This window comes from Canis lupus, chromosome X (assembly GCF_011100685.1).
Source record: "Canis lupus familiaris isolate Mischka breed German Shepherd chromosome X, alternate assembly UU_Cfam_GSD_1.0, whole genome shotgun sequence".
In the NCBI taxonomy this organism is placed as follows: Eukaryota; Metazoa; Chordata; class Mammalia; order Carnivora; family Canidae; genus Canis; species Canis lupus.
This window is the reverse complement of record NC_049260.1, coordinates 101852643-101873751: the sequence shown is the minus strand read 5'-3', so window position 1 is coordinate 101873751 and position 21109 is coordinate 101852643. Positions and strand designations below refer to the sequence as shown.

The 21109-nt window shown below is 48.8% G+C and overlaps 1 protein-coding gene across 1 annotated transcript in view; it reads right to left on the bottom strand.

Moving 5' to 3' along the window:
• Window positions 1–339: 339 nt before the first annotated feature.
• The window catches only part of XPNPEP2 (X-prolyl aminopeptidase 2), a 28005-nt gene continuing 7235 nt past the window's right edge, over window positions 340–21109 (bottom strand). The window contains exons 7-21 of the mRNA XM_038588268.1: window positions 20258–20404; window positions 17096–17197; window positions 16315–16396; window positions 15819–16014; window positions 15012–15101; window positions 13034–13143; window positions 12198–12275; window positions 10990–11061; window positions 8717–8777; window positions 7377–7446; window positions 6772–6876; window positions 6274–6333; window positions 5720–5796; window positions 2368–2457; window positions 340–1755 (exon numbers count right to left, since the gene is read on the bottom strand). Of these exons, the coding sequence (XP_038444196.1) occupies window positions 1561–1755; window positions 2368–2457; window positions 5720–5796; window positions 6274–6333; window positions 6772–6876; window positions 7377–7446; window positions 8717–8777; window positions 10990–11061; window positions 12198–12275; window positions 13034–13143; window positions 15012–15101; window positions 15819–16014; window positions 16315–16396; window positions 17096–17197; window positions 20258–20404 (1535 nt within the window). The 3' untranslated portion in view covers window positions 340–1560. The remainder of the gene's footprint in view (window positions 1756–2367; window positions 2458–5719; window positions 5797–6273; window positions 6334–6771; window positions 6877–7376; window positions 7447–8716; window positions 8778–10989; window positions 11062–12197; window positions 12276–13033; window positions 13144–15011; window positions 15102–15818; window positions 16015–16314; window positions 16397–17095; window positions 17198–20257; window positions 20405–21109) is intronic.

Below are 21109 nucleotides of genomic sequence, written 5' to 3'. Positions count from 1 at the left end.
GGTGCCCAGTGGAGCATGGGTGCTGCATCCAACTTTCCTGGACTACATTTGACAAGACTCACAGCATGAGGCCCCCTTCCAGCCTCTCCAGAAGGCTGTGACTTTTAGCATGGGAGGTGGTTGGCTGGGCGTGGCATGCATGCTAATGAGTGTTCACACACGTATGTGCACGCATGCTCACACACACATTCTCAAGCACATGCTCTCCAGCTGAGCTTCTTGGAGCCTCACATCCCTCCCCCAACCTCATCCCCTCCCCTTCCTCCCCCACCACAAAAGCCACAGGTAACAGCAGTCCCCAGCAATACAGAAGACGCAATGCAAAACCCAGAGGCAGGCTTCGTTGCCATGCTGTTTTAAGCATCTAGCAGGATGTGAGCCCAGGTGGCTAACGGCAGGGCTGACCAAAGAAAACTCTCCCTCCCTCCCCTCTGCCCTGCCCCCAACAGCAGGCTCAGTGACTTTGGGAAGGGCTGGGAGGTATGCTAAAGGATTTTACATGGTGCTCCACCAGGTCCCAACCAAATACTGTGTGTCCTTGGAGACGTCCCACCCATCTGGAGCTCAGTCTTCCTGGAAAATGGGGAAAGTCTTTCTGGAAAATGGGGAAAGCAGACTCACACAGGTTCAGCCAGCCCACACAGGTTCAAGACCATCCAAGGATGCTGGAGGATTTGACAGCCTTGTCACTGTTAGCTGCATTTTGGATACTTAAAAGAGTTCCGCATGTGCTGGCAAGTCAGGGATAGTGACTGGGCCCTGCTGCTGAGGTTGTTATCAACTTTGGGTAGGGTCATGTTCCAGAATCCTCCCCATACTCCCTCCTACCCCATGGCCAAATTGTTATGGTTTCACTCCCTGTCCTGTCAATTGGCATGGAGCCCACCCAGGGTTTAGAAGTGATGAGCTCACATGTAGGGCAGGTTGCTGTCCATGCCCCTTGTCTGGCTGGCCTTCCTGGTGGCAGTATGCAACTAGAAGACTCAGCCACCTTCCCTTCCTCTCCCTCTCCAGTCACAGCAAGGAGCCTAAAGGCAGCCCTTGCTCTTTCAGCCTGTGGACTGCAGCCAGGAGGGCACTGGAGGGCCAAGGGCAGGTTGGGATGGTCAGAAGCAGCTTCAAGGGTGTGGAAAGACCAGCAAGTCGGGAGCCGGTAGGGGTAGGAATAGCTCTGACTATATCCAGCAGGTGGCGATAGGGTGGGGCTCTTCAAGGCCATGGAGTCCCTGAGAGTAGGGTACTGCCTTAGATTGGTTTTGCGTGGGGGTGGTGGTAAGACCCTCTGCTAGGTTATAGGTTGGGCTTACTGGGCTCACAGGAGGAAAGCAACTAGCCGGCTCTCCTATCCCAGGGCTGGGGGTCGGGAGCCCAGGGTGAGGTGTACAAGCCTGGAGGGGGCTTGCCTGGGGCCAAGAAGCCCTGTGTCCCTGGGGCTTAGTTCCGGAAAAGGAGGCTGAAGGCAGTGGTTTCCTGGGCAATGGGCTGGTGGGGGCTCTTGGGGCGTGAGTGGTGCTGGCTGAGGGTTGCTGAGCTAGAGGTTTGGCCAGCCAGTCTGAGCCTCTAGACACTCCAGCCGAGGATGATAAGAGAGGAGACCACCAACAGAGGAGCCAAAGAGGTAGTGCGCAGGGCCCTGGCAGACAGGGGCTCCGTGTGTCGCTGCAACCACTGGAACTCCTCCTGCAGCTGGCGCCGCTGCAGCTCTGGGCCCACCTTCTCGCGGATGGTCTGGTAATAGTGGTTCAGGTACTGGAGCTGCAAAGGGAAGGAGGGGTGAGGGCCTCCCCAGGCCGAGCTGCCAAGAGATGAGGTCTTGGTGCCAGCCAGTCCTGCCCTATGGTTCTCCGGCTGCCCACCCTGGCCCAGGTGCCCACAGGGAGTGCACAGATCACCATGGGTCACCAGCCGTCGTCAGGTCACAGGCATTCTCTGGGGCTTTTCAGAGGCAATTCACCACAGTGGCTGTTTAGTGTCACAGTGACCCTCGTGGTGTGGGTGTGGGTGGGAGTGACTTTCAGGCCCAGGAATGAAAGTTGGGCAAGCATTATTAATTCCATTTTACAGAAGAAGGGACCAAGGCTTATTTTAGGACTTGAGGAGGCAGAGTCCAGAGATTCAGTCTCAGATTCCCCAGGAGTTCACCACCTGGCAGGTTGGTATGACCAGAGAGTTCTAGAAGCTTTGGGGTCTCTGGTGGGTAGAGGAGGGATGACTCAGTGTGTGCCAACAGTGTGGATCCTCCCAGGGGAGGAGAAGTGGCAGAAAGTCTTGGGGTAGAGGGAGCAGAGGCAAGAGAGGTGCAGGGTTGGGAAGAAGGCAGTCAGGAGCTTATGGGCTGAAAGACGGCCAGTGCTGAATGTCACTTACGTGCTCGGGAGACAGCAGGCTGATATCAATGAGGTTCCGGTCATAGGGCACCAAAGACACCACTTCAAAGGTCAGGTAGGACCCTGGATACTGGGGTGCCACAGGGGAGGTGGCAAAGCAGGAGACTGAGTGAGTAGAACATGCTTGGCTGAAGGGAAGGAGGGAGTGCTCCACTCAGAAGCCATGGGCACAGGGAACTGACCCTTGTCAAGCCTGAGACTCCAGGTAGGTCTGAACCTACCATCCCCTCATCCACCTCCCCCCACCCGGGTCTGCCACTCAGCACCTCACCTCTGGTGCTTTTTAGGCTTGTCTATCTCTAAGTGTGTGCGTGTATAGCACCACAGGGGTTTGTTAAATACAGAGATTACAGGGTCCACCCCCCCAGACCACTGGAATGACAACCTTCTAGTACAGGCCTGGGGACCTACATTTAAAAGATAAGTTATTAGGTTTTCATATCCATTTAACCTATGTCCTTATCTATTTCTCTCTCTCTATCCAAACTGCTTTGTGTCTGTCAACTGATGTATCTATAGAGAGAAGTATAAAGAAGAATAGGCCATAATTCCCATTTCCCAGAGATCCCTTGCATGTTTGTGCTTTGAAAGTTCAAACTACAAAAAGATACCCAATAAAAATGGCAAGTCCCCTCCCTGCCCGGTTTCCTTCCTGAAAACATTTAAGACATATGTGGTAATTAACCATTAATTAACTGTTTCAATCCACACAAAACGGATCCTACCACATGCTTTTCTGCACCTTCTCTACACCCTGTTAATAGTAAATGTAGGAGAGCGCTGCATATTAGCACAGGGATAGCTACCTCACTCTTTTTTCTTTAGGATTTTATTTATGTATTCATGAGAGACGCAGAGAGAGAGAGAGGCAGAGACATAGGCAGAAGGAAAAGCAGGTTCCCTGTGGGGAGCCCAATGCGGGACTCGATCCCAGGACTCCAGGATCATACCCTGAGCCGAAGGCAGAGGCTCAACGGCTCAACCGCAGAGCCACCCAGGCGTCCCTACTTCACTCTTTTTTTTTAAGGGCTGCGTAAGGGCCCATAGTATGCAGATGATGATTTATTTCATCAGTGGTGGATACTTAAGCTGTTTCCACTTCATTTTTTACTATGACCATCGATGCTACAATCCACATCAATGTATCTTGATGGGACCTTCTGGGACTAGATCCAGAAGACACATATCTGGCAGAGGGATTGTTGGGACGAAAGGTGCAGGCATTTTAAATAGATATTTTGATGGATGTTGTCAAATTGCCCTCTAGAAAGATTGTATCAATTTGTACTTCCTCCAGCAGTACGGTGAGAGGGTGAGAGGGCCTGTTTCCTCATAGATTCACCAGTCTTGGGAATCATCAAAATCTCTCATTGTTTGCCAATCAGGTGAAACATGGTCATCTATTGTTGACTTGATTTGTGTTTCTTTAAGAATAAAGTCGAGCATCTTTGCATGCTTATGGGTCACTTGTATTGATCTTAGTGAGTTGCCTCTTCATGTCCTTTGCCTGTTTCTAATTCTGTTTTCCCTGCTTTTGTCTTACTGATTTGTAAAAAGCTCATGGTAAAAGAAGGAAATGCATGTTTTCCCTGTTGTGCATGCTCTATTTGTCATACATCTTTTGACTTTGTTTGTGGTATAGCTTCCATGTAAACATTTTTTAAAAAAGATTTTACTGGGGATCCCTGGGTGGCTCAGCGGTTTGGCGCCTGCCTTTGGCCCAGGACGCGATCCTGGAGTCCCGGGATCGAGTCCCACATCGGGCTCCCGGCATGGAGCCTGCTTCTCCCTCCTCCTGTGTCTCTGCGCCTCTCTGTCTCTCTCTCTATGTCTATCATAAATAAATAAATAAATCTTTAAAAAAAAAAAGATTTTACTTTATTTATTTGAGAGAAAGAGAGCCTGCGCACATGAGTGGAGGAGGAAGCAGCAGAGGGAGAGGGAGAAGCAGACTCCCCGCTGAGCAGGGAACCCCACGAAGGACTCCATCTCAGGACCCCGGGATCATGACCTGAGCTGAAGGCAGACGCTTAACTGACTGAGCCACCCAGGCGCCCTTCTATATAGACAGTTTCGCATTTAATTTATTAATCTTTTTCTTCACGGCTTCTGGGGTTTGGATAGAAAGGCCCATTTCCACCCTGCGATTATAAATGAATTAATATAGATTTTCTTCCAGATCTTTGATGGTTTTACCTTTAAATCTTGATCTATTTAGAATTTTATTTTGGGGTACCAGTCAGGTTCTTCACTTTATTTATTTATTTTTCACTTTAGTAGCCCCCCCCCAACGATTGGCCATTTGTTCCCCCTGCCCATTTATTAATCTTTCTTGTCTTCACTGTTTTGAAACACCAACTTTATTATGAATTAAATTCCCATTTTGTTTATAGAAATTGGGGAGGTGCCTGGGTGGCTCAGTTGGCTAAGCATCCAACTCTTGATTTGGGCTCAGGTCACGATCTCAGGGCTGTGGGATCAAGCCCTGCATCAGGCTCCACCTTCAGTGTGGAGCCTGGATAGGATTCTCTTTTTTCCTCTCCCTCTGCCCCTCTGTCACCTCTTAAAAAAAGAAATTAGAGGATGTATTTCTGGATTAGCTATTCTGTTCCACTGTTATATCCGTCTCTCCCATCTCTAGTGCCATACTGTTTTTGTTACAGCAGCTTCAAAGTGTGGGGTGATATCTGAAAAGGCTAGTTTCCCTTATTGATCTTCTTTTGCAGAGTTTTCATAACTACCTAGCTATTTTTGCATGCTTATTTTTGCAAGTAAACTTTGCCATCATTTTGTGAAATTACAAAAGCATCCATTTAGCACTGAAATTGAGGTTGTCTTGAATTTACAGATTAATTTTGGGAGAAATGACATCTCCATAATATTGAGGTGTCTCTTCCAGAGAGCACCATTTACTTAAATCTTTTTTATACCCCTCTGTAGCAATTTTCTCCACATAAGTCTTTTAAAGTTTATATGCAGATATTTTATCCTGTTGGTTGCTAATATAGGGCATCTTTATATCTAACAAGCTCTTCTGGTGATTACTCTGCACCTTGAGAACCAATGACTTAGGGCAGGGATACTGATTCATTTGGTCTAGAGTGGGACCTGGGCATTGGCATTAAAACCAAAAAGCTCTTCCGCTGATGCTGATATTATAATGTACAAACAGGTTTGAAAAACTCTGAGTTATGGGGTTTTTCTGGAGTGGAGGAAACTCCAAATAAATTCATGTCCATCAATAAAATGCCTCTTTCCTTTGACCTTCCAAAGTCACTGCCATGCAGTCACTGCCATGTCTACAGCTCTAGCCTGTCTCAGAAGCACTTTACCTTGGTCTTTGCTTCTACCACGACAGCCACATCTTCAATACGTATCCCAAATTCTCCATCCTGATAGTAGCCAGGTTCTAAGAGACACAGAGATGTTGGTGGTATTAAGCAGGAGGGGGATTCAAGCCCGTGTTTCCTGTACCAATCGAGGAGTGGCTGGAGGACCCAGCTGCCTGGCTGCCCCTGGCTCAGGCAGGCCCACCACGGACCACGCGGAGGTAACTTGCTAGGCCTTGTAGCCCAGCAGGGAAGACTTAAGAGCTTACTTCAATTGTCGAGGCACTCCCATCTCCTGGTGTGCTACTGTCCTGTTACCCCAGCATTTGACTGGAGACTCCAGAGTTTGGACTGCCAGGAACCAACTCCCAAGGGCAAAATAAGGTGTTTGAGCTGAAGGGTTTTAGGGTTTGGGTGGGACAATGTGCTTGGGGCTGGGAGTGCTGGACCCCAGAGGGTCCATGCTTGGCAAGCTCCCTGAAGGCTGGTGCTCCCTAGACTGCAGTTCTGGGCCAGTCTTAGGGTGGAGAGGGGGTAGAAGAACCCAAGAGCCGTACCAATGGAAGTGAACATGCCCTTGGCCATGGGGATGTTGCCAGACTGGAATCCCACTGGCCCTGGAAAAGGAGATGTAAGCATGGTATCAATTCTCCCATACTCACCAGCTTGGAAACTAGCAGGCTCTGGGGAGGACCAGATAACTGGGGAACCCTAGGGCATCTCTAGCAGCACTTGTCCACCACATCATTGTCTACCTGGGGCTGCTATGGGGACCAGACTGGCTCTGCTTTTTATTTCTCTGCCATCTATGCCAGCTAGCCCCTAGGCCTTGACCTGCCACTCCTATCTGAGGCCCTCCTGGATACCAAGCAGGCAGCAGGAAGGGCCAGTTGCTACCATTTCTCACTTACCCTGTGGAGCATCACCTCCTACCAGCTGGATAACCCTGGGTGAGTCACTGCATCTTTGTGGGTCTTAGTCATTACCATACCTGTGAAATGTTCTACGTCCTTCATGGGGGGGGGGACCCAGAGAAGCGTAGAAGAGACACCTACACTCGTGCACACACAGGAAGTTGCCAATGCCATGGCCTGTTCCATGACCATAATTAAGCCCAACATCCCACAAAGCTCTTCGGGCAAATATCTCCATCATTCGCCCTGGAAGAGAGATGGCCCCAGTCAGTTGGTTGAACCCTAGACTATCTGCTTTGCCCTTTCCTGCTCTCTTGTCCCAGAGCTAACTACCAAGATGGTACTTTTGGAGAATCACTCCTGGGAGGCAGTTTAGCATGTGCTTTTTCCAGCACATCCTACATTGTACCTAATTACCTGGACTGATGACTCTACTAGAGTTTCTCCCCATCTATCAAGAAATCTGCTTCCTCTAAGAATCCTTCCATGACTGTTGTAACCCACAGTGACCTCTCCCTCCCCTCTGAGGAGGCCATATGCCTGGGTTCAAGACGTGGCTCTCCCAACAACAACCCTCTGTGTGACCTTAGACAAGTTACTTTCACTCTCTGGGCTGGATTTTCTCATCTATACAATGGATGCAATGATAATAAAATTCCTGCCATGCTAGCCTTCCCAGGTGGCAGTCTGGGTCCAGTGAAATCAGGGTGTGAGTCTCTGGGTCCAGCCTGGTTTCCAAAACCCACCTGATGTACTAGCAGGAAAGACGAGTCTGGACAGATCAATATTTCCTATCAACACGCGGGTGTATGCCTCCTGATGAGGAGAGAGAGAGGTAACGTGGTGCGTAAGAGGAGAATCCTGGGAGTTTCCAGCTATGTGTGGGCCTAGGCCTACGGGGGGGCTGTGTTGGGGGAGGTGCAGGCTCACGTGTGGTCACCCCGGTTCTGGAAAATAGCCAGAGGCAGCTGAGGGGAACCCATCAAAAAGCTGGAGCTTGGTCCATATGATTCTCTTTGGCTGGTTCCCAAGGGACGCTTATAAATGGTGGTGGACTGAGAGCCAAACTCCTCAAGCTAGAATCCTGACTTGGCCGCTCACAAACTCTGAGACCTTGGGCAAGTTTCCTTATTTGTAACAGAATGATCACAGTACCAGCTCATGAGGTTGTTGAGAGGAGTTAGGTAGACTCATGGCATACAAGGTGCTTCAAATAGAGTAAATGTTCAAATACGGGTCAGAGCTATTATCACTATTATGATTACCCTTTGGTTTGCTTAAGGCCTTATGTTTGGGTTGGGGCTTCATAATCTGGCAGGTCAGCCTTGCTTGGCTGGGCTGGTTTACCTTGTGGATAAGGGGAGGGAAGTGGGCTGCCAGTGACCTCTTTGCTCCTTGGGGCAATGTGATAAATCCCTTTCACCACACACACACACACACACACACACACACACACACACACAGGCTTGTCATCTTGTGTACAACAGCCTGGGGCAGTGGACGCAACCCACTAAACTGTGAGCTCCTTGAGGCCTGGCCAGCTCTGGTTTTTTTCTCTCTTGCCAGCACCATGTCTGAGCCACAGTCTGCTTGCTGAATGCACGAATGTGGCCCCCTGTTCCCCACCCACCCAAAGGTCCCCGGGGCACATAGAGGATGTCCCAGCCTCTGCTCCAGGTGGGCCAGCCCTCACTGCTTTCTGAAAACCTCCAGCCTCTTTCTACCTCCACCTCTGAGACTGCCTGTGCTATTTCTCAGTGCCTGGAATGCCTTTTCCCCCTCCTTTCTGCTGCGTACAGGGCTAGGCACACAGACAGCACTAAGTAAATATTTGTTCACTGATTTACTGAAATGGAATGATGATGAACTGGGGCTGAGGCCCTGCTGGTGGCTTGAACTATCTATGGGTAAGTAGCTAGGAGCCCTGGGTTTTCTGGTTCTAACTTGCTGTGTGACCCCGGGCAAACTACTTAACCTCTCTGGGCCTCAGTTTCAGCCTCTGTAAAATGAAGGGCTCTTGCTGGAGTGATTGCTTGGATGTCCCTTGGGGAAAGGTGGGTAGGGGAATTCTGGGTCCAATGCTTACCTTTTGGAAAGCCGAGGGGGTCCCCCAGTGGACTGTTCTGGTGATGTCTGTGGTTCCATCCCTGCAGAGAAGGAAAAATCAACATATATAGCTCTGCTGAACACTTGAGGGTAGGGATTGTGGTCCTGTGCTTCCCATGTGTTTTCCACTGCGGTTCAAGTGGCAGGAGTGGAGTTGGGGGGAGGTGAGTTAGGGATAAAGGAAGAACACAGATGCCATTCTCAAGCTCCCATCTTCAGCATCTGTGCATAAAGGGACTCTGCACAGCTATTAAGTTCAAAATTGCTATGTTGTCTGAAAATCCTGATCTGCAACATACATAATCTGCCCCCAAACCTATTTTGGCCATTTTATAAAGCAGAGTTTCTTGGGTCAGTCTGGCTTTATTTATTTATTTTTTTAAAGATTTTGTTTATTCATGAGAGACACAGAGAGAGGCAGAGACATAGGCAGAGGGAGAAGCAGGCTCCATGCAGGGAGCCTGATGTGGGACTCAATCTTGGGACAAGGGATCATGCCCTGAGCCAAAGACAGACCCTCAACTGCTGAGTGTCAGTCTGGCTTTCAAAGGAATCTTTCTTCTAGGCTTTCAGAGAGGCAGGAGGGAGGGGAAGTCCCATTTTTACCAGCGGAGAAACTGAGGTTCAGAGAGATCATTATATTCTTTCTTACACATTCGCACGGTTATTTACCATTTCTAGAACACTCCTGCAGCTCCCTGGGAAGGGTAGCAGAGCAGGCCGCGTTATCCTTATTTCCCAGATGAGGCAATCGAGGCCATGAGCCATCTCCTTTCCTGAACCTCAGTGAAGCCAGGCCTGGAACAAATGCTGACTCTCTACACAGTCCTCTCCTTGTAAACATGGATCTGATCCAAGGACTTGCTTAGAGTCCCAGGGAACTGAAGCCAGAAACCAAAAAGTCTGACTTTCAACCACCAGCGGCAGCTGTGCCCTCAGATGGCCCCTGTGGCCACCACCAGGGAAGGGGAGGGGAAATATGGCCCCAGGGCCCTGGGGATTCCTCCTTGGGAGCAGGTCACAAGGCGTGGCAGACTTCTTTAGAAGGAGAGAAGAGGAAGTGAGGTGACCAGTTCCCCAGCCTCACCCTGATCTGAGCATGCCCCAATCCAGCAACGCCCCACAAATCCACTTCCTCTTTGCACGTTGGCCGTCTCAAGTACATAGTACATGCAATGCCAAGCTGGTGACGCTGTGCTCAGAACAAGAGCCATTCTCATTAGCACATTCACCATTTCCACAGGATAGAGAATGGGAATCAGTTTGAAATGACTCCTTGGTCCTCCATCAGTTCAGTACACTCCTTCCTCCCTGCACCAACCCTGTCCAAGCTTTCCATAATCCACTTGCTTCCTAGATGAGAAAGGGGAAAATAATCTATTGGTTCATCTTATCTCAACTTCTGTGTGAATGATTGGTCACACTTTTGGGAAAACTGGGGTTAGTCTATTTTGCATGGTTGTTCTGTCTGGGTGTTCAGGTTGTTCATTGTACAAGGGTAACACATCTAAAGTTGGGTCCCAGGCACTTTATGGTTATATACGAATTTCAATGAGAGCACACAGGTGGATATACAGATTGTGGAATGCTGGAGCAGGGGGACAGGGTCCTCCTACGTAGTTCTGCATGGTCATGTGCACACTCAGAAGAGCACTCACACATATCTACTCGCACACACATACCCATGCTGATAAGTGTGCCCTGTTTCCTGTGCTCCAGGCATTCCCTGAAATTGCTCTTCTTACCTGCCTGCTGCTCTTGGAGGCCTAATCTCACCCCCCCCACTCCAGCCAGACATGGTTACCTCATCTGTGCAGTGTGGGGAGAAGTGACTGAGGAGAATGCATGCTGCTGGTGGCATGGGGCCTGTGTCTGGGGTGTGCACAAGTAGGTGAGAATATGGGTGCGGTGTTTGTGCAGCCAGGCAGGGCTGCTAAGCATGGCTGTTCAGACTGTGTCATAATATGCTGGCTTCAAAAACATTTTACTTGAGCAAGGAGAGATGTTTTCTGATTCTCACAGAGGTGCTGCGTGGGCAGCCCCACTGTTTTGGCTTGTGTGTGTTTCCCACTGTGCAGGGGTCCCCAAGTGTGAAGATGGGAATGATGCTCAGGCTCATTCAATCATTCAATCCAGGGCTCTCCTTTTTCTCAGAGGACTCACACTTGGGAAGGGAAAGCTGCAGCCGGCTCTTGGGGGGCCTTGGGTGCCTAAGCTGAGGTAGTTGGCCAGGGCAGTGTGGGGAATACATACCAGTATTGCCCCCCGGAATCCAGCAGGTACATCTCATCTGAAGACAGCTTCCGGTGCTGCTCCTTGGTCGGACTAGGAAAGGGAGAACCACTGAGAAGTGAGCAGCCTAAGCCTGCACTGGGCAGGGTGGGGGTCCTGAGTGGAAGCAGGGGCACCCCCTCACCCCTTACTTCCCCACGGGCCCTGGGGGAGTGTTTGATGGATGCCACTAATGTCCTCAGTGCACATCTGTTGATCTGGTACCTCACCAATTAAGGTCCTGGTCCCCAGGAAAGAGCCCAGAATGCGGGAGCCTAGAGAGCTTCGGAGAGCATCCAGTGCCGCCATCTCCTTCTACACAAGGGACACAGGCCTGCAGAGTCTCAGGGGCTTGCAGGAGGCCATGTGGCTAAAGCTGAGAAGGAGCTGGGACTGGACCCAGATGCTTAGCCCCATTCTCTCTGTTTCTCTCTTTCTCTCTCTCTTCCTCTAACTTTCTGCAGCCTCTGGGAGCAGAGGGCCCTAAGAAGCCAAGACACAGGACGGGGTGGGGGTGGGGGTCCTCGAGGGTGGGGCTGGAGAGCAAGAATTGGTAGGGCCAAGGAGTTCCTCCCCTGTTACTCTCTAGTGGAGGAGAAGGGGCTGGGCCAAGGCAGCTGCAGGCTTGGGAGACTCCAGGGAGGGAATTCTAGGATAGAGCAGACTGGCCCATGGAGGGCATCTGATCTCTTCCTGCTGTGCCCGTGCCAGGCTAAGGCATTCTGGTCTGCTTGGGCCCCCAAATTCCATGAGGCAGTCCTGCAGGTGTCTGTTTTCTATGGAGCTAAACATCTGGTTAGCCTGCCTCTGGGCCCACCTTCGTTGGCTCAGGCTGAGTAAACAGGCCTTTTTGCCTGTGTATTTGAGAGCTTTAAGAATTAGCTAATATAAATAACTCACAGGAAGCCAAGGAAAAGCATTCAGCAGCAGCCCTAACTCCCTTCCAGATCCCTCAGCACTGTGTGCTCACAAAGTCTCAGTCTTTTGTGGTGAACAACCGTTTGGCCTTTCAATTTCAAGAAGACTCTGGGTCTCTGACTGAGCTCCGCTGCCCACCCGGAGCCTCCACAATACCCATGGCCTCAAACCGTAAATGTGGACCTGGGTCCCAGAGCACTCCGTCCTTCACACCGCCCCCCAGCCCCCCAGGATCCCACCGCACAAGCTCTAGAAAATTGCTTCTGAAGTACCTGTAGTGAGCCAAGGCAGCATTCAGGCCACTAGCAGAGATGGTTTCGAAACTGGGTCCAGAGGAGAAGTCTTCCTCTCTGCAAAGTACACGGCGGGAATGGTCAACAGACGGGTTCAGAAACTAGGCTGGGCCCAGGGTATCTGATCAGGGCAAATGATGCATGGCTGCCTCTTCCTCAGCCAGACTCCATTTGGCTCTCCTAGCCCCACCTCCTGGCACCATCTTCCCAGGCTCCAGTCTGTCAGCTACAGAGCATTCACGGTCAGACAAGGAGGGATTGTAGGCATTAATTATTCCCCCTCCACCTCCATTTTACAGATGGGACAATCAAGGCCCGTTGTCCCACAGTGAGTTTGTGGTAAAGCAAGAATGAAGAAGAAACCTAGCTCCTTATGTCTGAAAGCTTCCCCAGCCCCAGAGCAGCATCCTGCACCTCAAACCTACAGTTTGCTTACAGCCTGGGCCAAGCATGCCCTTAGGGGACTTCACTCCCCAACTGGATATTTTCAAGTGGTCCAGGAGCCCCACCTGGCCTGACCCAGCCTCCACCCTCCCTAGCCTTACTCCTGGGGTCTGGGGGAGAGGGTCTGTGCCCGAAGCAGACACTAGGGGGCAACTGATGGGTGGTGGCCCTTCAAGTTGTCCCGCTTTAAGCTGGGCCTGGGGACTGTCATCAAACAGGCCCTGCCCAGCTCAACTCCTTGTTCCAGAGAGGCCCCCAAATACAAGGAGTGCCTGACTTCCCCCCGAAGTAAGGAGACCAAGTCCTCCTCCTTGCCCCCGCCCCCCACTCTTAAAGATAGTCCGTCCGGAAGGTCGGAGGTGGTTCTTCACCCGCGGAACTTGTCCAGCAGCTCTGCCCCTGAGAACTCATCCACCGTGCCTTTGGGCACATTCTTCTCCAGCCAGACCAGGTAACGGATCACAGCCACGGCATCCCGCACCTGGGGCAGCAAGCAGAGAAGCCGGCTGACAAGTGCTCGCAGCCGGGGCTCTGGGAGCAGGAGATCAGGTGGCTGCCCTGGGAGCTGAGCTCTACACACGTGAGGCTTTCCCTGACTATTTGATAATATTAAAGGATTTTTGTTAAAATTTATATATGATCATAGTGTGGTTATGTTTTGAAAAGAGTTCTTATCTTTCAGAGATACTTACTGAAGTGCTATCATTTAGAGATACTAGTGTTGACAGAAGAAACTGTATGATATCTGGGATTTGCTTTAAAACCAGCCAGTGGGGATGCTTGGGTGGCTCAGTGGTTGAGCTTCCGCCTTTGGCTCAGGACGTGATCCCAGGGTCCTGGGATCCAGTTCCACATCAGGCTCCCAGCAGGGAGCCTGCTTCTCCCTCTGCCTGTGTCTCTGCATCTCTCTCGAATAAATAAAATCTTTAAATAAATAAATAAATAAATAAATAAATAAATAAATAAATAAGCCATCATGAAATAGGCAATATGGATGGACCTTGAGGGCATTATTCTGCCTCCCTCTCTCTGTCTCTTGTGAATAGATAAATAAAATCATCTAAAAAAATAATAAATAAAACCAGCCAGTGGCAGAGGGTAGGAGTGCGTAGGCAAGGAATGCAGTGTAGTAAACTAAATGGCCACAAGCTGCAAAGTGTTGAAGCCAAGGGAGGGTGGCTGGCGGTTATCATGCTATTTTCTCTATTTTTGTATATGCTTAAAATTTTCTCTAAGAAAAAGTTTTGTAAAATTAGGCGATTTCTTCTCATTTGAACAGAAATATCCAAAAGCCATCCTCTTGCCCTGGTGGGGAAATCAGGATAGCTAACACTTAATTTAACATTTGGGAATGTGCCAGGCAGTGATCAAAGATCTATCTATCTATCTACCTATGATTCAGTATAATTATATTTATTATATGTTATTGATATAATTATATAATTCTGTTTATATGTGTATAATCATTTATTTATTTTTATAATTTATTTATTTATTTTTTATTTTTTTATTGGAGTTCAATTTGCCAACATATAGCATAACACCCAGTGCTCATCCCATCAAGTACCCCCTCAGTGCCAGTCACCCAGTCACCCCCATCCCCCGCCCACCTCCCTTTCCACCACCCCTTGTTCATTTCCCAGAGTTAGGAGTCTCTCATGTTCTGTCTCCCTCTCTGATATTTCCCACTCATTTTCTCTCCTTTCCCCTTTATTTCCTTTCACTATTTTTTATATTCCCCAAATGAATGAGACCATATAATGTTTGTCCTTCTCCGATTGACTTATTTCACTCAGTATAATACCCTCATATATTTATATAATTTATATACTCACTATACATTTATATAAGTCCACATTTCTATTTATATGTCTATACTTATTATATGTATGTGAATGTATATATGTACACATATTTATATCTGATTATAAATTATATATTATAATTAAAATGTTAATTACATTTTACTTGTATAATTTATATATATTATCTATTATATAACATATATGTTAATTTGTCTATTTAATCCTCACCACAACCCTATGCTGTAGATTTTTGTTATGATATTCATTTCGCAGATGAAGTAACTGATGCCCAGAGAGGTAAAGTAACTAGCCAGGAGGTGGGTAGATGAGCTGGGATTTGAACTCAGACCTCTAGCCCCAGGGCCCAGGCTCTAGACCACAGTACCAGGCTTGGAATAAGGGAGTGAAGCACAGGTGGGTGTCCAGGAGCCTGGTGTCCACTTTTATGTTTCATTGAGCTTCTTCAGGTTTGTTGGCAGGGTCTCCTTCCTAACTCATCAGGCAAGGAGTTCCCAAAAGGCTGGACTGCCTGCCTGTGACTTACGTGGCTGGCCCTGAGGAGGGCCTGCTCCTTGCTGTTTTTCACTGCCTTGGTCACCATCACTGGGGAGTAGGTATCTTCTATGAGTTTCTCCTGTCATGGGCAGAGAGGAAGAGATCTGGGAGCATCTCCAGAGTACAGTGGGGTTTGGAAAGGTTTGGCAGGAAAGCCCAGCTAAGGGGAGACTAGATTGCCAGTAACTTTTCTTTCCTGTGCTTTCTGGCTCCCTAGGTCTCTCCCAGTCTTCTGTGTCCAGCTTAACCTTCCCTCCCTGCCTCCCTGCCCCTGGATCCTGGTAGCGCTCTGGGATGGATCAGAGCCTAGCCTCTGCTAGTCAATGGGCTATTCTAACAATGCGAGTTTTGTGCATGTGTATCACAACAAATACACATTTACTGAGTGCCTGCTGTGTGCTAGACACTGGGCTTTACATGTACTATCTCCTCTAATATCTTTGGAGCAACTCCTCTGAGGTCAGGACTCTTATGACCATTTTACAGATGAGGAAACAGAGGTCCAGACTGGCTAAGTCACTCGTCCAAGTTCATTACATAGTTCAGGACAGAACCAGGATTCAGTCTCAGGTTTGGTGACCTCAAAGCCTCTGCTCTACCAGGCTGTACTCTGTCTAGTCTCCTCGGTAATCTTTCTGTGGATAGACATCTGCTCCCTCTCTTTCCATCCGTTCCCAGGGAGCCCTAGCAAGGGGACTGAGCAACTGCCTCAATGGCTGGGAGGCTGTGGCCCCACTTTAGGTTGAGAATTATCAGGGCTGGAGTGGGAGACAGGGGGTGAGCTCAGCAAACCGACCAGAGGTATCACTTCATAGAGCCCATATGTAGTATAGCTGGTCCCGATCCAGATCTTCACGTCTCCAGAGGCATAGGTCTGGACACTGCCACGGACTTGGCTGTAATTTTCAATTTGCACACACATGGAGCCCGAGCAGCTGGAGTTCAGGTACTTCAGGGTCTCGGAGTCAAGGCAACTCTTGTTTACAAATAGCCTGCATGAGGAGGGAGGACCAGGAGGGTCCTGAGGGACAGGACAACGCGAAGGACAAGAGTCCTTTTGTTCCTGGAGGTCAGAGGAACCGCACCAAGGAGCCAAGCAGACCAAATTTGGAGTAGGTGGGAATTCAGGTCAAGGGGTCAGGAATAGCTGACTGGAGGCTTCCTAGAGGATCCTGTTGGGGCAGGCAGCAGGCTCTTGGGAAGGCTGCACATTAGAGCAGGGTAGGTGGGGTGGCAGGAGAGGGGTGGCAATTGGAAGAAGTCCCAGAGAGCAAGCCAAGGAAAAGCCGTACCTGATGGAGGAGTCTGTAAGCAGTGTGTAGGAATAGAAGAAGGGGTTATAAGGGATGTCACTGCCTCGAAGGTTGAAGAGCCCTGGGAAAGAAAATTGATGGAGACTTTTTGAGGCTGATCTGCCTGAGGCAAGTATATGTCACACCTTTGTCTCACAGTTTGCTTTGCCCACCCCCTCTCCCTCCCACCAAAGATTCCCAGCAGTCTGCCTGCACATCTGCCTTGAAATGTTTCTCAGGTTTTATTTTTTTTGGGGGGGGGCAGCGTCTTTGAGGCACTGATGAGAGCTGTGGACCCTTTGTCCCAGAAAAACGAAGATATCCAGCCAGCAATCAGCATAGTTTCGGTGGATTCCCAGTGGAATCTGAAGCTCAGAAACGGGGTCAGGTAAGAAGCCCTGAGCCACATTGGGATAGAATCGGGCTGCACTGGGTGCCAAAGCCGGGAGAATATGGATGCCCTGGCTGGGTGGCCAGGCTGATGGCAGGTGTTAGCTGGGCCTCTTTCTCTTTGTGAGAGAGCCTTTGCCTCTGTGCTCAGCCCATTCCTCTGATGGCCTGTGGGCTGGCTCCAGCTGGCTCTGGGCCTCCTGGTTTTCTTCTTCAGCAGACATGATCTCCTGCCCCCTTATTCTCCTAGTTCCCACAGGTCATGGCCATGGAATTCACGGACCCCATGGTTATATGGTGATTGAGGGGAGGAGTCCTGTGCTGCAGGGCCATGAGGCTTGGGGATTGGGGATACTCAAGTGCCCACCCGTGTCCACAAGTCCATACTCACAGGCTGTCTCATCGAGTGCCGACAGAAGGACGGCTGTTGGGCCCTTGCGATGCTTCTGCATCTGGCTGCGGATGTCAGATACCTTCTCCTTCCAGGTGCTCCCTAGAAGTAAAGGAGCCCAAAGAAAGCATAAGTGACAGACTTTCCCTCTGGCACTCTGTTCCTGATAGTGCTCCCTGGGGGCAATCGTTTTCCATTTCTTTCAAAGCAATAGAAAACTTTCTCCAAACAAACTCTGACTGTGTAGCACGACTCTTTGAACCTACTGTCTGGGTTCAAATTCTGTCCCTGCTATTACTAGTTGTGTGACCTTGGACAAATTACTTAACCCCTCTGTGTCTTATTTGGCATACCTATAAAATGAGGATGGATTATCATAAGAGTATCTATGTCTATAGGGTTGTTATGGGGATCAAATGAATTACTCTTTGTAATGCACATAGGATGGTGTCTTGGTGTATGGTAAGTCTGCTGTAACTTTCTGATCAATAAATAGGTGTGCAGAACACAGCTCCAAGAGAGCAGCCTTAGTCGAAGGGCAAAGGGTTGGTCATGTTCAAGCCTCTTTTTTTGAAATAACCTGGTGCCTAATTAACCACAGGTCCTTGAACATTGTCTTAATCCTTATTTAACCCATTTTACAGATATTGAGACTTCAGGGAGGAAAAGTGACCTGTGTAGGATTTCACAGCTAGTGAAGTGTAGAGCTGAGATTTCTACCCAGGTCTGTTTGATCACACAGCTCACCCTCTTACTTGATATGGACCCTGGACTATCTTGCTAACATGTCAGTCCACAGACTTGTCCTTAAACTCTGTGCCTCAGAGCTGTCCTTCCCAGGATGCTTGTACCTTGGCTCTAGTTTTCATCTTTTATCCCTACTCTCTGTAATGCACATGAAGAGTCTGTCCCTAGGCACGGCTCAGAATTTGCTGGCAGAAGGTACTAAACATTAAGGATCCCGGTTGGGCTCAGAGATTAGGCATGAGTAACTTAATGCTATTTAAAAAAACTTCATGCAAACAGGTAAAAACTATCCAACAAGAGCCAGAGATTTGGGTATGATACTGTTTAAGGATTATTTTATTTTATTGTAGTAAAATATACATACCATAAACTGTATCATTTTAATCACTTTAAAATGCACAATTCAGTAGCTTTAAGAACATTCACATGATTGTGCAACCACTACCACTATCTAACTCCAGAACTAATTCCAGAACATTCTTATCATCCCATAAGGAAACTCTGTAGTCATAAGGCAGCCATTCCCCATTCCCCTCAGACCCTTGGAAACCATTAGTCAGCTTTCTGTCTCCATCTCTATGGATTTGCCTCTACTGGATATTTCATACAAATGGTACCATGCACTATGGGGCCTTTTCTGGCTTCTTTCTTTTTTTTAATTTTTATTTATTTATGATAGTCACAGAGAGAGAGAGAGAGAGAGAGAGAGAGAGAGAGAGAGAGGCAGAGACACAGGCAGAGGGAGAAGCAGGCTCCATGCACCGGGAGCCCGACGTGGGATTCGATCCTGGGTCTCCAGGATCGCGCCCTGGGCCAAAGGCAGGCGCTAAACCGCTGCGCCACCCAGGGATCCCTCTGGCTTCTTTCACTTAGAATTATGTTATCAAGTTTTATGAACGTGATACATTTGCATGACAACAAGCAAAGGCAAATTTAAATTGTCTGATGCATACAGATATCTTTGATTAACTTTGCACAGTCTTCTCTTTGCCCTTTGCCCCCTTTAAAGACTATCTGTTGCTGGAGAGAATGTCTCTCTTGTCTCTGTAAGCTTAGGGACTCAAGAAGTCTTCTTGGACTTCCAATCCCAGTTTTGGCTCTTTCTTGAAGACTAGCCATCAATAAAGGCTCAGCATTCCATCACTTGTGGGCCATAAGGAATCCCACGTGAATTCTCCCTTGGTCCCTGGAAGCTTTCCCTTCTCTATCTCCTCTCCCTCCCAACATAACTGCGCCCTTCTTTATCTGAGAGGGATGTGTTTTATTTATGATGGCAGAGTCCTGGATAGCAAGTTTCCTTAAAAACTTTTTTGAGATGCCAAATGATTCTACGAGCTATATCAGAATGGATAAAGAAAATTGGGCACGATTTTAGCTTGTTTCATCAGCCTTGCTATTTTGAAATTCCCCTCTTGCTTTCTTGACTCCTTTTCAAACAAGAAATGTGCATGGACCTGCGTGCGGAGACGGGCCTCTTGGATTGCCCAATATTCTTAGGAATCCACATCCATTGGCTCTTTCAGAAATCCTAGGGAGGTAGGGGTGGTGGTGGCCAAGACAGTGATTCATCATCAGTAGCCTGGTCCAGTCAGGATTTTAGATACTACTTACCAGAATTGTAGAGAATGCTGTTCTTTTATGACATTTTTAGATGGTATCGATGACATCAATGAACATTATCGGTGTTAGAATTTTGGGTGGGGGGGGGGTCAGTTAACTTTCTTTTGTGGTCTGGCCAAAATCTGAACCCTAATTTGTACCATGGACTGACCTTGAATTTAGTTATATACTTCCTTTGTCAGCCTGGCTCACCTGACCCCAGTCATACCACAGGAGGGCCAGAAGTCAACAACCAGACAGACAATTCATATCATGTTTTTTCCTTCTCTTCAAAGGGGTAGGGTTCTTTTTTTTCTTTTCATCTTGCTCTGACTCCTTTGTTTCCTCTCTTCCTGTTCCCTCTTGCTTCAAATCCTAACACTACTTATTCCAGCATTTTCTAAATACGGTCTGAGGACCTTTGATTCAGGCTCTTTGAGATGAGGGGCCCCAGACATCTGCTTTTTATTTTTATTTTATTTTTTTTATTTATTTATGATAGTCACAGAGAAAGAGAGAGAGAGAGGCAGAGACACAGGCAGAGGGAGAAGCAGGCTCCATGCACCGGGAGCCTGACGTGGGATTCGATCCAGGGTCTCCAGGATCACGCCCTGGGCCAAAGGCAGGCGCCAAACCGCTGCGCCACCCAGGGATCCCGACATCTGCTTTTTAAATAAGCATCCCAGACTATTTGGGTGCACAGGAAGGTTTGAGAACCATTGCTCTGGTAATTCCCAGGACAAAATTTTCAGCCAAAGGAGCAGCAGTGGGGACCTGTGTACCTTCAAGCTGGGAAGAACGAGCTCAGGGAATCACCTGTGAATGCCTCCTTCAGGGCATAAATGGGCTGGCTTGGAAACAGAGGCTTCTCTGACCCCCATGCCAGGTCCACAAGATTGTCTGTGATGGACACCAGTTGTATGTTAGAGTTTTTGAGGGCCGTGTAATAACTCTTCCAGGAACCTGCAGAGACAGGAAGCCGTCACTTGTACCCTGCCTGTTTACACCTCCGCAAACACTGTGACTCAGGCAGAATTAGTCCTTGTCTCCTTGCCTCCCACTGTATTCCTGCAGCTTCTGCTGCCCAGAGCAGGTCCAAGCAGTCTGGTCCTCCTGGGGTATGTCCTCTCAGCCTCCTCTTTCTGCTTTTGAAGCCTGATTGCCCCGGGGCCCACCCAACACTGCCCATGGCCAACTGGCTAGGCTTATCTTTTTAATTGCCAGTGGCCAGGGGGCCCTCTTCTCAGGACTCTCCATTTTAAATGAGTATCAATACCATATCCCGAAGGAATGGTGATGTTCATGCCATTGGAAAGGCTGGTAAAGAAGCCAGTTCTGGGGGGGGGTCGTTTTTTGGTTCATGTTCATGAAGACTCCACCCTTAGGGGCAGGCTGGCCAGCTGGCTGGGGCCCCAGAGCTCAGGGAGCTGTATTCTTGGCAGGGGTAGGGGGACTATGCTTCTTTGCTCAGAAACCCACTGGTCTCCTTTGACCTTCCAAGCTGCCTTCTAGAAGAGGGCTACCAAATGATTCTACAGCCACAACTGGCAGAGAGCCCCAGAGTATAGAAGCTGGTTCTGGGTTCAAGAACATCCTGGTCTATTGTCTGCTAGATCTTAATTATTCCCTGAGTCTTCTAGGTTGGCTCTCTGTACTCATGACTTTTTT